The following is a 16,753-nucleotide window of genomic DNA, read 5'->3' on the forward strand; positions in this document are numbered from 1 at the left end:
TCAAAACTATTTTAATTATCATGAGTTAATTATATTATGTCTTTTTGTGATATTATTTTATATTTTCAATCAAAATTATTTTATAAACTAAAAGACTTTAATTATTAAGAAGGATAAAATAGTTATTTTTATTCCAAAAAGACGTAGGACATATAATTAAAAACATTTTCTTTTTTTATTCCCTTCTTTCATCCCCTATCCTCTTTCTTCCTTTCTCATTCTCCATGACTACACTCCATAGGGCATATAATTATCAAATACGTAAGTCTCTTAAAAATATCAATTAAGATTTAATTTATAGTTGTATATGTAAAAAATAATTATTGCGAGTATATAGTCTTACATCTTTAGAGTGAAGAAAAAACATTAAAAACTCCTTCTAAAAAATCTTTCTATAAAAAATATTAAAAAAACTAAAACAAGTTGAATCAAATACTTCCTTACTTTGCATCTAGGCCTGCTATAATTACATCCATCAAGAAAAGCTGGGTGTTAACCATGAATATGGTATTGTATCACATACAAAACCCTCAAGGAAACCAAAAGTGCTGTGTAACTTGCCATTATCATTCAAGCATCCTTTTTGCCTTGTGAAGAGGAGAAACAGTTTACGAAGAAAAGCAAGAAAGCATGCCATTAGATGATTAACCAAAAGCAGAGATCAATATATAGCAACAGAGGCAAAGGAATCCCTTTCTTGTGGCTCCAATCCAAGGCCATCATATCCCTCTAACGCACCCCTTTTTTTTTCCTCCTTCATGAAAACAACCACATATAAATAGTTCCACGTTCTATCTTAATTCCTTCTTTCTCAAAACACAACAACCTTTTCATCCCAACACAGACGTATCTCAATCCATATGTCTCTGACAGGCCGTCCTCGTATTGTTGTTAACGGGGTTCGAAGAACGAGAACTTTTCACTATTTCTGGTGCCTATATTGCCAGAGAACCGTGAGGTTACCCTTTACAAACAATGATGGTTCTACGTGCCCCTATTGCTTCCACCAACTGCGTTATGAGCTTGATATCTCAAGGCCAAGGCTTCTCATGAACGTGCCAAATAACTTGGAGCCTTCACAAGCCACTCAACTAATGCATAACTTGGCTCTCATTCTTGATCCACCTCTTAGGAGGCAAAACAACAACCATTTGAACACAACCCCACATTGGGAAACTGAAAATGAAGATGGTTTAAATCCTCAGGCTTGGATTACACTCCGATTTCCAAGGCCAACTCGTCCTCCTAGGCCTATTTCCCCACCACAAAATTTGGTTCCCCAGACCAATGACACTGATCATGACACCCTTTTTGAGAACACAATATTAGATGACTTCATTGATGGGGTGATTCAGAACAATAATAGACCGGGGCCACCTCCAGCAACATCTTCAGCCATTGCAGCATTGCCGATGGTGAAATTGACACAAACCCATTTGGCAAGTGACCCCAATTGCCCAATTTGCAAAGATGAGTTCGAGCTTGATATGGAAGCCAGAGAGTTGCCATGCAAGCATTTCTACCATTCTGACTGCATCATCCCTTGGCTGCGCATGCACAACACTTGCCCTGTGTGCCGCTATGAGCTACAAGGTGTTAGTACTAGTGGTAATGCTAATTACTACCGTTTACAAAATGATGAGAATGACATGAGGTTTGGGTTTGAGGATGCTGCAAGCAGCTTGGTCTGGGTTTGGAACCAATTGACTTCGTTTAGGCCTATCCGTTCTGTTCTAGATTGGACACGGTCCTACTTTAATTTCCAAGAAGATCATGTTCGTGGTCGTAGAGGTAATGTCAAAATCTAAAGGCTAAAACAATGTCAATGTTTCACTTATAATCTTAATTTTCGGTGTCTTTGTATTTTTTACCACATGATTATGTAAAATAATTTAATCATCATTGAGCAAAATGAGAGTTAACGAACGGTACGAAAATTTATTACATTTCCGAGATCAGGTGATTCCAGTAAATTTCAACAGGTGGCGCGTAATCATATGTTTTAATTTAAGTAAAAGGATTAATATATATTATATAGATGATTGGTCAGGGGCTACAAAATCTCAGACCATATAATAATTTGTTGTTACGTACCTTAGTTGCAAGTTTAAAGGCTGACAAAGGTGTCATGAACCAGCAGGTAGCTCTTGGTGGCGAGCATTGTTTGTTATATAGCTTCATCTGTGAGATCTCTCGTACTCATGAAACCTGGCTTATCATATTAGAATTATTCCACTTGATTAATATTAAGCAGGTAAAAGGTGGACAGCAACTCATTTCAAGAACACGGATGGAATTGATACAGAAGTTCTCATAGGCTACTTCTGGTGCATGTGCCCACAAGTTATGACTGAAAAAAACATTATTTATTGGTGAAGAACTACATTTCAAAATGAGATCTTCACTTGTGTCCTAATTTTATTTATTCTTTACTGTCCCTCTCTTGTCTATATAAATACATAGCTTTTACTTTCTTTGCCCATAAATCTCTTGAATGTGAATGTTTGCGGTAATTCCTTTGCTAATGTGAGGATGCCACATATTTCTTTGGGGCATTTTATATATGCAAATTATTATGATTTCATTAAAATTATGAAGCTAAAATAAGAAGGCAAAAAGAATGTAGCCTAGCAAGAAAAAGCCATTTGATATAAATTAATTGAGAAAAAATCGATTATATAATTTGTCTGTATACGTATAAAAAAACTACACTGCACATATGATAAAAATAATAATTATTAGACTGCTTTCTATGTTGTGTGAAATGATATGATGAGATCATTCATGCATATAGTGCATATATCTACACATTTTTTAGGTTCTCTTTTTTTTTTTCTTACGGATATTATTAGCTAGTAAAGTTTATTTATTTTATTTGAAAATTCTCACAAAAAATGTAAGCAATCTTTATTCAGTTTATTGTAAGTAAACCTTTATTAAATTCTTAAGACAGAAAAGAGAGAGAGGAAGCAACATAATTGAGTAGTGGTGACTAGTCTGTTCTCTGTGGAAAAGTTGTTGTGTGAAGAGAAGCGAATGGTAGGATTGAATGTGTCTCAGCCATTTTTGTCACCGATTTGCAAGACGGCACCTTACCCACTTGATCTCATAGCCACCGCCGCGTGCCTCCACTTCGGCCACCTTCTCCGCCGCCGCGCCACCCACCATCCCCGCCTTGGGGTTCTTCTTCACTCCTGTTTCAAGGTCCCTTTTCATTTATCCATTCCATTTAATTGCAAATTTTGGGACTTGGGTTTGATTCAAATTTTCAAATTATTTTTCTTTTCCTCAGTTATCTTATGGGAACCGATTGAAATGGAGGTCACAAGTATCATGTCGTTTAAGAAGGTTTATTATTTTGTAGAATTTCGCTTATTATGATCATGTGGCGTAGTTGATCTTCCTGTTACTGGATTCATTGCTGCTTTGAATGCTGATTGATGATGGGAATATGAAATAGGCTATGGTGTTTGAGATGTGTACTCGATTTGTTATCACTTGTTTGAACTTTCTCCATTCTGGTTGATGAGGCTTTCTCTTGTGGCTTCTCAATCTTCTTTTTGTATATTTTGGTTTATATGAATTTGGATGTCCATCAGAATTTGGTTTTTAACCGAGCCTAATGACATCGTGTAATTCATGTAGTCAACTTCACCTAGTAGAATAAGGTTGTTGTGTTGTATGAATTTGAGCATTGGTGTTCTTTTGATGTTGTGGTAGTGTTCCCTGACTCTGTTGTCCCCTTTGCTGATCAGAAACTCGCTCCTTTAACTCATGTGTTTAGATTGAAGGATTAGTGGTGTCAGAGATGCCTTCAACTCAATGGGTTGAACTATCTTCAACTATCAACTGGCGATTTGACTTCCTCATGTTCAACTAGTTTCTCCTTCTTTAATGGGGGAGGAGATGGAGGCCGCTTTGGAAAGGCTGGGATTTCCAACTCCAAGATGTCTGGTAAAGATCCATTTAATGGAAGGAAATGGACAGAAATTCTCCTTGCTGCCAATGTTTTGTAAGTATTAGCATATTCCCTTGAATAGTCAATCAAGTTTATGACTTCAATGTGTGCATTTTTCTGTAAGCCTGTAAATTCAAGCAGTTTGTACGATCGTTTTTGGTTCTGTATGTTGCTGTTTCTGTTTTACTAGCTGATCTTATTGTTGTTGCAAATTTACATACAACTTGGTAAGATTGCTTATTGTTTACTGATTATTTGCACAAATTTTATATTGCACAACTTGCAACCCAAGGCAAGCTATTATTGTGGGGAGCAAAGGTAACTTTGCAATTAACAATCTGAATACATGTCCGAAACGTTGTGGAGTCTTTACTTGTGTGCTCTGTATGTTAACAGATAAATAGTCTAATTGAAAAAGGACAACTTTGGAGACTTGCCATGTCTTCCTTTTTGCATGCCAACACCGGGCACCTTTTGGTTGGATTCTAGTTAATTGTTTGAAGTTTGTTTTATTATTCCTGGTTTGCTTAGATCTTAAATTACTACAAATTCTCTGCAGGTAAATTGTTATTCCTTAAATTCAGTTGGTCCCACTGTGGAGAGCTTCAGTGGTCCTCGAAGATTTCTTGCAGTTTACTTTATCTCTGCAATTTACAAGTAACTGCTCATATTCTCTCTACCATAGCCAACGATATTGCTTACCTCCAAGTATTGTAATTCCATAATTTTTAGAAAATCAGGTTCTGCTATGAGTTATTGGTTCTGCAGAATGCCTTCAGAAGGTGCATCAGGAGCAATTTTTGGACTAGTAAGTTATTTCATTTTTTTAGTCGTCACAGATTTGCCCTACCATCTGCCTTATGGGTATGCTTATTGCTATACTTATGTATACATATATGACCTAAATTGAAACTAAAAGGTAGGCAGTCCAATTTGTAGCTTTGACTGAATTTACATGCTTAGTTCCAAAACTTGATATCGCTTTCATGGTATCTCCCTCTTTATTTCCAAGAACCTTCACTCTATCTCCACCTTAAAAGGTTAGGGTAAAATAATATAGTTGACAACTTGACACAATGGGATGATTGTTGAAGAAGCTGAAGGGAGCACCCTTCTGGCCTTCTAGCCCTTTATTCTCCTTCCCCAGAACCCTTTTTTCTTTTTTCTTTTTTTTTCACAATACCCATCTCTCCAAATGCTTATCTTGGTTTGAAAATGGCCATATAGGGAAGGTAGAAAACTGGCATGTCACTTTTTTCTTTATTGTCTTTTATTTCGGATGAGCTACAATGATTCAGGTTGGATCAGTTGCCGTATTTGTATTGAGGCACAAAGACCTTGTGGGAGGTGGTAAAAAAGATTTACAGCACATAGCACAAGTAATTGCCCTCAATATGGTAAGTGTCTTCATTCCTTGTGTTAGCAGAACTGAAAGCTTTTTAGAGTCCAAACAATAGGAGGTTTAGACAGTTCTTAGGTGAATGATGTCATTTCTTCTAATGCCCTTTGGATTGAGTTATCACTAGGGTTCCCTTAGTTAAGGTTCTCTGATCACTTCTGATTCTGCTAAATTGTTGCTTTTACATTTCTTCTTAATTAGCCAGGAAGGAAGAGTTTTTGCGAGAATTTTTTGTACTAATCTGCTTGTATATTGATGTGTTATATGCTAAAGTAGGCAATGTCTGTTGGGGAATAGTGTTGCTGTGGCCTACTTTTCTCTTTTCTGTGTTCTAATGATGACAAGCATTTCTCGTGCAGGTTATTGGGCTATTATCCACTGGGATTGACAACTGGGGACATGTAAGTATAATATTGCTTTATATCCCACATTTTGTAATTCTTTCTTCAATTAAGACGTAAGAAACAATCTTTTGCAAGTTAACGAGTGTATCGGTAGTTAATTTTCTTAATGCCCTCAGATTTCATGTGCTTAGTTGCTTTGTTTGGCAACAGTTATTGGACATACAAACGTAGGAATATACTCCATTCACTTTCGAAAACCTGGCATGACCACTGATGGTTCTAAATTTCGGTTCATAACTGAATATGTTCATCTGTTTTATTATTATATTGCGTGTATAACTATCTTATTTTCGCAAGTAGTTGAATTTCAATAACTAAATCATCTTAACCTGTGTCTACTTTCTTTTCTATTGCTAGCGCTTCCTTTAACATATTATATTTCAGTTAGGAGGGTTGGTTGGTGGCGTTGCTGCATCATGGTTTATTGGACCGGCATGGAAACATGAATCCACATCAAGGGATGGAAGAAGACTTTTCATTGACACTGCACCAATGTATAAACTCTTCAAGATTAAAAGAGTACCTAAGCAATGGAAATAGAAACATTTCATTATTTATGGAATGAAACTCATAATTAAATATAACAAATCATTGCACGTTGTTTATAGGTAAAATGATTCACTGCTGTGAGCTTCTCTTAAAATACTTAGATTGTGGGGTTGTAGTATTACTAGTACCTGACACGTCTGAATTATTTTGTATACTTCAATAACCTTCACACTGGGACATTGTATTTGTAAATTGTAATTGTGTTTGGTATCCTTCACTTTCCCTCTTAAATTGTGGTTTACGTTGTATCCATTTCAACTGCTTCACCCTTAATTGGAACTTGGGAGGCTCTTCCTCGTTACTGGCCTAAGAAATGGCACATCGATCATGATGTTGTCATGCTGACAAAGTCGTTGTTTTTTTTCTTCTTCCGGTTATTGGTTAATTATAACATTTTTTTACAGCTATAACATTTTTAATACCTTATTGTTAATGTCTTATCTTGATGTACGTTTTTTTTTCGAACAAAATTAAACCCCCATATTACCCCATTTCATAATAGTGTGCCAAGTGAAAATTCTTAATTTTATTTTTTCATGTCGCTAGTTTACTATTATAAATCTAAAGAGTTTTTATCAATTTAAATGATGGCTTATATGACAACTCGAAGTTACAACCAGTTTTTTTTTATTGAGTAAACTGTTAGTTTGGTTATTCAAGTATTACTTTCACTCTTTTAAATAGTTCTTAGAATAAGTATTTCTTAAAGTATTAAATATTTATTTAGTTTTTACATTAATATATTTTACTAATTTGAAGGCGTTTTTCAATATTTGAGTCTATTAAATATGATTTTTAATATTTGAATGATTTCTTCTATGAAAATTTTTTTACTTCAGAAATTATTTAGGAATTTAAAAATAAAATTGATAGTTTATTCTTATTTATGCGTAGAAAGTGCTCAGTAACTAGCAAGGAGGTTGTGGAGGATAATTATAACTCTTCAGCGACGGCGCATGGTTCCAGTTCCTCCTCTTCTCACCGCCCACCGCCGTCACTTTGAGTTATTCTTCTCTTCTCTTCTCACTCACCCTTTGCAATTTCTCTCTTTCCTTCCTGTATTTGTTGCAACCCTCTTCAAGGTATCTATCAGTTTTGATTTCATATTGCATCTACCTAGTTCTACTTTCCACGGCGATAGATGAATGCACACTTGTTCCCATCCCCAACGCCCATTGTGATCATACATTTAAAACCCTTCCAACTTCCATGTTTAGAAAATATCTTACGGTTGGGAAGGAAAAAAGCTAAAAAAATGATGGCTTAACTTGTTTCTCCTTCTCAAGACTTTTTATTTGGAAATTACAAATTATAAATATATTCCTAAATTGCATGTTAGTAAATGCTCTGTTGTGCTGTTTCAGGTGGATGTGAATCCACACCACTCATGGATTTTAGAGGAAATCTTAATTGCAAGAGAAGGGCTCTCACTGTGAAACCGGTGAGTAGTGATAGTGATAGGAAGTTTCTCATTGACTTCATCGTCACTACTTATTTGGGACCTGATGTCAAGTCTCATAATCCAAGATGTTCTGTTATTCAAAGACTAATTGCCGGATCCCCACTCTATATCTTGAGTGATTTGGGACCTTCATATGTTAGCGTTTCTTTCTTGGAGAGATTGTACTATTATCTCCTCAGAGATGCTTCTCCTGACCTTGTCTTGGATATCAATATGTTCCATATGTATCTAAAGGGAAAATTAGTTTTGCCCACTTCTGACTTTACCCGGGATAGTCAGCAGTTCACCAGCTTTTTCCCTTTGGATCTGCATCAACAGATACGGTACCCTGATAGCTTCAGAGTTGTTAAAGGGGCTGTTTTAATTGATGATCCTTCTACGTCATGCATCAAAGAGAAGGATTTAAATAGATTCAGGTCTTTAACTGGTGTCAGAACTTTCAAGTTAAATATAAGTGAATGTCAATGTTTTCAACTTGATCGTCGGTCAAGCAAGGAAGCTGATGGTAGTTGCATGAACAAAATGCCAGAGACTTTTCCAAACGGGGGATGCCAATCAGAGAAATTCCAACAAGAGCGCAAGAGGAAGTATACTGATGACACATCGCTAATGCTGGAATTTCCAGATGTCCTCCCTACAGAACATAATGCCAAGGTAGAACCTTCCAGGAAAAAGTGCAAATCTGATGGGCCAACATTCATGCCTCTTCTCCCTATTCCTGATGTTGATGACTGCAATCGAGATTCTTCTCTTATTTTAACAGGGGCAGCCAGAAGAGGGCCATTTGGTCCATCTGTTGGCGTTGTAGACATTGGTATTAGTAAAGTGGCATATCTATTTCGAATTTCCTTACCAGGGGTCAAGAAAGATTGCAGTATGTTTCTCCTCTTTTTATTTGCTCAGGTTTCTTATTCTAGTCTTTTTATTGTCTTCGATTATCAGTTGGAAGGGTTCTTATTCAATTTATCAGAAATGGAAATGGCCCCTTTATGCATTATACTATAGATAGTGGTGTGGTCTAACTGTGACCATTTTCAAATGCATGTGTCTTCGAGGTCCTTAAACTAGTATCTGCCTCAACTCATCCTCTTTGTCTGGTTCTTGTTTTAGAAAATCCATCAATCTTTATCTAAGGATAAATTCATAACTCCCCTAATCTGTACACATGCTTTTCATAAAGATTCTTTCTTAGTTGTTTTTTAATGAGTTATCATCATACTTTGTAGCAGGTCAGTTCAGTTGTGATATTGAATCTGATGGGAGGGTTCAGATCAGAGGGGTGCTAACTGGTGGAAGTACTATAACTAAACAATCACGTGTTTTTAAGATGAAAATTAGGCAGTTATGCTCTCCTGGACCATTTACACTTTCATTCAGTCTTCCGGGACCTGTTGATCCTAGACTCTTCGCACCTAACTTCAGGCCTGATGGCATTTTTGAAGGAGTTATAATCAAGCAGTAGTTAACGGGCAAGAGTTGGGTATCTAGCTTTTGTAAGTAATTCTAGATTTCCCAAAAGAGTGAGAACCAAGATATTTTTTCTTTTGTGAGAAGCCAGATTACTTAGATACTACTTCTGTCGTCTAAATTGATAATGAACTCCTAATTGTGTTCATGTAATTATTAAGGAAATAGAATGATCCAGTTAGTTTAGTAAACTAGAGAGTTCGCATGTGTATGCAGGGAAGCATTGATTTTCTTTAATTAAAGGGATGAATGTGTAACTGGGGAGTGGGATTGGAATTGCTGAATATCATCTTATTAATCTGACTCTCTCTCTTGGTGGAAAAGTAGCACAGTAAAAAGTAGATGGGAAAAATATCGATTAAATTTAATGAACTTCTATGCCGTCCAATTCTTTCACATTTACACACAACTAATGAGAAAAAAATACAGAACATGTTTTGATTACATCATACAAATAGATATATGTTTTTGTCTTTATTTTTAAATTACATTTAATTTGCATTGAAAATAGTGTTATCTGCATATTATTTAGGACATCATTAAGGCATTGTTCTTCACCTAGTCCCATTACAAGTCACAATCGGCTAACTTCACGTATATTTTGCTAAATGCTTTCGAGTGTGAGGGGAATGTGGTCAGCCTTTCATTCCACATCACGTTTCATGCCCTTCGTTTTTTGAAAATTTAGTAGAATGGAGAAGTTATTTTAATATTACTTAACTATATAGAAAAGTACTATCATTCTTTGCTACCGGTATGCTTACTATTATATCAGCCCTGATGATTGAGTTAACCAGTAAAACCATAGCCTGCCTCTTAATTATAGCCTATTTGGTTAACATGAAATGAGGCCGAAAAAACAATCAACTCTTGCGAAAACTTAAATTATTTGGTAGCTTTTTAAATTACCAAAATTAATTCTATAATGGATAGATTTCTTATTCTTTTGATAATGATAAAATTGATCTTGAGAGAAGTTGAAGTTTTCACTTGTTCACTTTATAAGAAATGACTAGATATGAAACTTATAAAATTATCATTTGTTTTGCGTTTCAAAAGTAATTGAATTGTATCATTCGAATAAAATTAATTTTTCTAAACTCTTTTTCTTTATCTTGACACTTCCTAGTCCCAATAACCCTTTCAGAAGAACACGTTAACATTCACTTCAACTTTCACTTTTCTCTATATTTTCCTTTGACCACTTTTTTCCAGAGTAAAGGATCTGTCTAGACTACAAAGCACGGGTGTTTCTTCACGGACGAATTTGAATTCTTATTTTCTTTAAAAAGTAGGGAGAAAGGGGAAGCATAGAGCTATACAAGTGTGCCTAATTTATCTCTTTGCTAGATATTAGTGTAGTTGTTTTATAGATTCAGATGCTCAAAGAACCCACATTTCTTTGCATATCATATCATACACTTGATCGAATACAAGGGATGGTTCTTCTGACATCTGAAAGCCAATTTTGCTCTTGATCATGATGTTTGTTAGTTGACCCCTTTGGGATCAATTTCATGCTTCATAGAAATATGTAGTACTAGATGAGAGGCCTGCCAACTTTCTGGCTTTGACCCTTTACCCTCCGGAACTTTACATGGTGGTTGCATACTTGAAGTAAAATTAAGGCAAATTAAAATTGGACGGAAGCTTCTTCCTTCTATTGTCTGAACAAAACTTGCATAGCATCATTAGGCTGTAGTAGTCCTTGCATGTCTCCAGGATCCTTCATCAGGCAACATCTCCATATCATCAAAACATGGTATGATTGAGAAAAACAAATGAAATTAATAGCATACAAAATCCCATTAGCAAGATTTCCCCACAGAAATGACCACCCGCTGAAGCTGCACAGAATAAAGGAACGGGAAAAAGAAAAATTTAAGAAAACACAAGTCAGGAAACAAGAATGCAATGAATTTATGTTTAGAAAAGAATGAGTCGTCTGATACAGCAAATGATGCTCCTAAAAGTAAATAGCAACTACTCCTGCCTTTAACTTCTTTAAAAGTAATTGACATACATGTATGGTGTCACAACTTTGCAACAATTGTGCTTCACTGAAATACAATGTTTGATGCATAAATATTTAGCCTTGGATCTTATCAAATTATGTTTAAAATCCCACCAATTAAACCTCACTTCCCTTGTCAATATCGTGCAAAATCAATCTAGTATCTAGATATTCTTATTAGATTTTCATCTGTCATACTCATTTTCATATGAGGAAGCTAATCTGGATCATGATACCCTACTCTAAATCCATCAAGTGTATCAGAATCAAAAGAACCCAGGCCTGGGTTTAAGAACCATTCCGTCATACACAAGATATCTCCCAAAATTCTAACAAAAAAAAAAAACTCCCAAAACATTAACATTCTGCAAATAAGAAATCTTACTGAAGTGTATAAAAATATTTTTAAGAGGATGCTTAAATAATATGTTGTCAGCATTATATAAATCTAATCATCAGTTCCAACTATAGCCAAACATGAGAAATGAAAGAGTCTATTTGACCAGATAAACTTACATAAAGAGGATGGAGCAAGTAGCTGAGACACCAATTTATTAGATGTCTCTTCACCCTGCGGAAGCTTGGATCCATGGGACACCTCGGCTACACGTGACAGATCAGAAGCTTCCTCACTAGTGTGGCTGGCAGAATTTGAGGTAGGGGCAGCAGCAGGGGAATAATCAGGGGGAAAGGATGGTTTAGAATAAGATTTTGGCGATGGGATTGGATGATGAAGGAAGTCACTATATGGACAGGGATCTGGAGGATGCGCAGGCACCATAGAAGGTGCAGGTGAGGATACTTCACATTCAAAACAAGGAGGTTGCTCGGAAGCTGCTGGTGATATTGGAGAGTAAGGATTAGCATGATGTGGTGAAGTTGATGGCTCAGAGTGATCAATTAACTGTGGAGATGGAGCGGGAGCAGGAGAAGGAGAAGGTGAGGAAGCATGTAGTGTATTCTTCAAGAAAGAAGATAATCTGACTTCTTTAACTCTGCCAAAAACTGAGTTATCAAGGCCAAGATTTTTGCCAGCGGAACCTGTTATTGTTTGAGCTAATTGCTTTAATCTTTGAGGCAAGAGGCTCCCAAAGCCTGCCATGACTGAAGCCTGCACTACTACTGGAGGAGTTATCGTTGAGCCATTTGCATTTGTTATTTGCACATACACATTCTGCTCAAAAAGTCAAGACGTATTAGATATCAGTGCAATACTAACAATTTGAGTAGAAGCTTATTTTAGCAATCTGAATGGACTCAAACCCAACTTCTAATAATTTCCTGAAGCAAATAGGTTTTAGGATAAGGGAGATTTGATGAATTGACTCTTGTACATCATCAGTGAAATTTCAATACCTCAAGATACTAAACAATACAAACTATCATTCTTATTTGATTCAAGATTTAGGCTATGCTTGTTTGATTAGGCAAAGAATTAAAAAGTATAAATTTGACATCAATAAAATCTAGATGAAAAAAATGTTAAAAATGACAATGTATCTGGACGTTTCTGAATCCAAAAATACATTGTTTTCCACCCACTAAAACCGGTAGTTTTAAAATTTCATTTATCACCAACGGGGTCATAGAGACCTGCCACAATGTTCCCCTCCCAGTAGCTTATAGAGAATTTATTATCTTTGACCAAAAATTGCAAAAAAGAAAAAGAGAATAATTTTGAATATTTCTTATGGACTAAATTTCTTCTGCCTTTGTTCTCTACATTAAAAATTAGATGTTTGCTTTCTCCTTCCTTCCATGAATATTTGAGTAAAATGTGCACAAGAAAAAAGGCTTAATTACATTTTTGGTCCCTCTACAATGGCAGATGTGTGATTTTGGTCTCCCAATAAGTTAAATTAAGTCCTCTCGTCAATTTCTCTCTAAATAAAACCTTAGAACTCTTATTTTCTACTCAAATAATTGAGGATGTAGGATAATTTATTATATGAAATGATTTGAAAGGTTCATACTTCACAAGTAAAAAATTTGATGAAATTTGAAGGATTTTGTATGATGTAAGACTACGGTTTTTGAAGAGAAGGCAAATGTGGGATTTTCTAATTTTGGGTAAAATATGGTGCTTTGAAGTGGAAGAAGTTTAAATATTTTAAATAGTTCAATTCACAGAAACTTTGAGAAGAAAATGAGAATATGGGAGCTTATGGAAGAGAAAAATTGACAAAAGGACTTGATTGTGAATTTTTAACAATTAAAGTAATAGGGAGACTAAATTCAAGCAAAAAATTATTGATGGACGAAAATTACACATCAGCCATAATAGAGGGACCAAACTTGCAAATAAGTAAAAAAGAAAAGAAAAAAGTGATAACAAGATTATTTTTTTTGGGGGGTGATTAAATGCAAGCTGAGTCTGAGAAATCAGAGACAGATTAGTGCTTCAGTGTTTTAAGTGGCATTTATAAAATCAAAACTGAAACCCTCAAAATAACAAGTGAATCAGGTTATGGGACTGTACCTCGTCAGAGTTTAGATGCAATCCAAACTTTAATTCATCCTTGAAGTCATCAAAACTTTCCAATACTTCAGATATCGAATTGTTAAGAGTAAAATTAAACAAAATCTCAGGCATCTGCCAAATATAAGCAGACTGCACTGGTATTACAGTTAACCCTCCAGGAAACTTCAAGATCTCAAATATTGATGCATTCCCAAATATTGATGATGTCAAAGTCAGATTGATTTGCTTGAGAAACAGTTCAATTAAAGATGACTTCAGCACACTCAAGGACACTGGATTTATTGAAGCATTCATTGGATCAGAGAGAACACCAAACACCACGTCAGTACAGTTAGGTGTAATACTTTGGTGCATGGACAGGAGAGCCACCTGTTAAGGTTAAGTAGCTTATAAGCCACTTTCTATGCCTAAACAGTCTAAGGAAAAATGAAAAATATAAAACAGAAGCAAGGGCAAAACGAAACCTCTGTATTTGGTAGAGCTATTTCGTCACGTATATCATGTTGTAATGTTTCAATATATGGAATAAGCTGTGAAACCGGTTTTTCCAGTCTGAAGGATGTCTGAACAGAAGCTGGAAATATATTCAAGGGAAATAAATCATCAATAAATTAAGTAATGTCACTTGGATACAAATTTAAATGGTGATACAGTTTATAATGCAGAAGATTAATCATAGAAAAATAATAGAAAAAGAAAGCAATATACAAACTTATGACAGACAGTTTCACAGATCACACATATTGCACAAAACAAAGGATGTGAACAACAAAATGACTTTGGTTACACCAGTACAGGATTGCAACCTAAAAATAATTCACTCATGTTAAAGGTAGTCTCACAATGCTAAGCCATCAATGCATTGTTCTTGCACTTGAATGGAATATATTTTCATCCATGTTCAAGTCTTAGTGAGATAAGGCTTTTGTTGTTGTTCAAATCTTTGGAACACACAGTATTCCAGGATTCCTACTGAATATCCTAATATTCTCCAACCTATGTTATAGAAGTTTCAGGTAACTAAAAGTTAATACTCGGTGATGAAGCCTTGTTACGCTATTTTATAGCAGTGAGCAGCTGACTACAACTTATTCAAGTAACACAAATAATTATCTATAATTTAAAACTTCATTAAAATACTACATTTCCAATTGTACATAACATTAATGTATATTTCCATATAAAGTAGTATTGCATCCATATTTTTAGATTTTTACATATAATACAGTTACTCATAGCAATCAGCATTTTAAATTCCGGAGCCAATACAAGTGATACATATGCAAACTTTCACCACAATTCATGGGTTAAGCATATCACATTAACACACTAGGAAATGAAATCCAGACAGTATTGACACACACAATCAAACAGACAAAACCGGATATGCATGCCAGATGCCATCAAATCATTGCACCTCTAAAAAATTCAATGCTTTAATTAGACAGAACATTAATGATAGTTTGACAGGTATCCACGCGGCTACTCTTGGCATGTAGTATCATCAATTAATTTTTTGTTCACAGAACTTTTCCTCAAAATTTATCCAAAAAAAAACGCAAAAATTGCATCTCCAAAACATCAGAGAAAACTGATCAAAAACACGAGAATCAGAGTCAGACTATTCACTCAAAAATCACAAAATCAAATTTTGAGAAACATCATAACCAAAACCCAAATTCGAGATAACCAATCAGTATCCCGCCCCCCCACCTAAACAGAGGACTGATACAAATACACGATCAAAAAGATAAAATCTTCAATCACTGAATTACTATAATATTTAAAATATGACAATCAGAGAAGCAAAATGTAAAATTTAGAAAATTTCCCATATGGCATCGGAAGGGAATTGATGAGTTGAGTTGAGTTGAGAAGGTGAGTGAGACTGACCACTTTGCTTAATTACATCTTTTGCATCAAAACTATATGTGATGGTGTGTCTAGGAAGAACCCAAAAGAGTGCAGAAAGCAGAGCCGACAAACTGAGTAGGAGAAGGAACAGACACTTGAAACTGAATGGTCGAAGAAGGACCCAACAACAGGGTGGAGCCTCAACCTGCCCTTCTTCCTGCACATGTTGTTGTTGTTGTTCATTTTTCCCCATTTCCAAAGCATCTGGAATCACTACCACACCCTCTCTCTCTCAACACTGAGAATAAGAATAAGAGGCCAAAGCTATGTTCATGGGATTGGTGGCCATCATGCCTCTCTCTCTCTCTAGAAAAAAACCATTAAACCCACTTTCCGCTCTTTAACTGTAATCTACCTATACTTGTAAATGTAAACTCTCTCTCTCTCTTTTATTTTCTTTTTCTTTTTTTAATTTTTATTTTGTTAGGGCTAACTTTTAGGCTACCGAACGTTGAGGAGAAGCAAAGGTGAAAGAGAAATAAAAAAAAAGAGTATATGAGCATAAAGCCAAGGGAATATTATGTTATCAGCATATTATTATCCTTACCATTATCATCCTACATAATATTTATAAAAAAAATAAGGAACTAACTTACGTTTTTAGAATACTTTAATATATGTGACAAAAATATAATTGATTAAACTATGGTTTTTGTTAAATAAACTTCAAATCCATTAGGCAATTATTTATAATAAAAAAACAGCTGTATTATTATACGAGTCAAACAGAGAATGCAAATCGGCATGTGATTGGCCTCCTTTAACATGCTAGTTAGTTGTTAGTAATAGTATTAACTTATTTTAATATCCACTGTTTTTTTATTTAAATTTAGAATATCTCTTGATCAAGAGTCAAGATTAATCTCTTGATGCAAAAAAAATATTAATCTCTTGAAATAATGAAAAATTATTTAAAAAATTAACCTCTTTTAATTAAAAAAAATTATACACAAAATTATAATCAATTCTTTAATCACATGTATAAGAGACAAAGTTAATATTTACTAATTATGTTACACTTCTACTATTTGCTTATGATTTGCAAATTTGCATTAACATTGACAAATGACATATAGTACAAAGTTTTCATAAAATCAATTAGTG

General features: G+C 34.9%; 3 protein-coding genes across 12 annotated transcripts; 2 read left to right on the plus strand and 1 right to left on the minus strand.

Moving 5' to 3' along the window:
* The first annotated feature begins 714 nt into the window (after window positions 1-714).
* On the plus strand, window positions 715-6,583 carry LOC114388583 (RHOMBOID-like protein 10, chloroplastic). Of its 7 annotated transcripts, none has more exons than XM_028349146.1 (8): window positions 2,853-3,204; window positions 3,785-4,012; window positions 4,222-4,276; window positions 4,355-4,435; window positions 4,518-4,615; window positions 4,691-4,766; window positions 5,717-5,758; window positions 6,146-6,583. In XM_028349146.1, exons 2-8 carry the CDS (start codon window positions 3,948-3,950, stop codon window positions 6,299-6,301), a joined length of 573 nt encoding a protein of 190 aa, XP_028204947.1. In that variant the 5' UTR covers window positions 2,853-3,204; window positions 3,785-3,947; the 3' UTR covers window positions 6,302-6,583. The 7 variants fall into 7 exon arrangements, 4 of the variants coding, with proteins under 4 accessions (XP_028204947.1, XP_028204946.1, XP_028204948.1 ...); XM_028349145.1 differs by lacking the exon at window positions 4,222-4,276 and adding an exon at window positions 5,257-5,355 and having other exon boundaries at window positions 2,865-3,204; XM_028349147.1 differs by adding an exon at window positions 5,257-5,355 and having other exon boundaries at window positions 2,867-3,204; window positions 3,785-4,276.
* A 618-nt stretch (window positions 6,584-7,201) lies between these two features.
* LOC114387007 (increased DNA methylation 3-like) lies at window positions 7,202-9,542 on the plus strand. Of its 3 annotated transcripts, none has more exons than XM_028347100.1 (3): window positions 7,202-7,392; window positions 7,675-8,646; window positions 8,999-9,542. In XM_028347100.1, exons 2-3 carry the CDS (start codon window positions 7,698-7,700, stop codon window positions 9,232-9,234), a joined length of 1,185 nt encoding a protein of 394 aa, XP_028202901.1. In that variant the 5' UTR covers window positions 7,202-7,392; window positions 7,675-7,697; the 3' UTR covers window positions 9,235-9,542. The 3 variants fall into 3 exon arrangements, with proteins under 3 accessions (XP_028202901.1, XP_028202904.1, XP_028202903.1); XM_028347103.1 differs by having other exon boundaries at window positions 7,203-7,392; window positions 9,002-9,542; XM_028347102.1 differs by having other exon boundaries at window positions 7,224-7,313.
* A 947-nt stretch (window positions 9,543-10,489) lies between these two features.
* LOC114388276 lies at window positions 10,490-16,167 on the minus strand. Of its 2 annotated transcripts, none has more exons than XM_028348689.1 (5): window positions 15,629-16,167; window positions 14,200-14,309; window positions 13,733-14,104; window positions 11,770-12,427; window positions 10,490-10,965 (listed from the first exon to the last, which is right to left on the minus strand). In XM_028348689.1, coding segments are annotated over exons 1-5 (1,356 nt in total). In that variant the 5' UTR covers window positions 15,843-16,167; the 3' UTR covers window positions 10,490-10,963. The 2 variants fall into 2 exon arrangements, with proteins under 2 accessions (XP_028204490.1, XP_028204489.1); XM_028348688.1 differs by having other exon boundaries at window positions 10,490-11,086.
* Window positions 16,168-16,753: the final 586 nt, after the last annotated feature.

This window comes from Glycine soja, chromosome 15, assembly GCF_004193775.1.
Source record: "Glycine soja cultivar W05 chromosome 15, ASM419377v2, whole genome shotgun sequence".
Lineage (NCBI taxonomy): Eukaryota > Viridiplantae > Streptophyta > Magnoliopsida > Fabales > Fabaceae > Glycine > Glycine soja.

Excerpts from the sequence above, each read along its gene's own strand:
- LOC114388583 (XM_028349145.1), top strand. The coding sequence starts at position 3,980 with ATGGACAGAAATTCTCCTTGCTGCCAATGTTTT. Across the intron at positions 4,616-4,690 it reads TTTATCTCTGCAATTTACAA|AAAATCAGGTTCTGCTATGA; the intron begins GTAACTGCTCAT and ends CATAATTTTTAG. Across the intron at positions 5,356-5,716 it reads AAGTAATTGCCCTCAATATG|GTTATTGGGCTATTATCCAC; the intron begins GTAAGTGTCTTC and ends TTTCTCGTGCAG.
- LOC114387007 (XM_028347100.1), top strand. The coding sequence starts at position 7,698 with ATGGATTTTAGAGGAAATCTTAATTGCAAGAGAAGGGCTCTCACTGTG. Across the intron at positions 8,647-8,998 it reads AGGGGTCAAGAAAGATTGCA|CAGGTCAGTTCAGTTGTGAT; the intron begins GTATGTTTCTCC and ends CATACTTTGTAG.
- LOC114388276 (XM_028348688.1), bottom strand. The coding sequence starts at position 15,842 with ATGGGGAAAAATGAACAACAACAACAACATGTGCAGGAAGAAGGGCAG. Across the intron at positions 14,310-15,628 it reads AGATGTAATTAAGCAAAGTG|CTTCTGTTCAGACATCCTTC; the intron begins GTCAGTCTCACT and ends ATATATTTCCAG. Across the intron at positions 12,428-13,732 it reads TGCATCTAAACTCTGACGAG|AATGTGTATGTGCAAATAAC; the intron begins GTACAGTCCCAT and ends CTTTTTGAGCAG.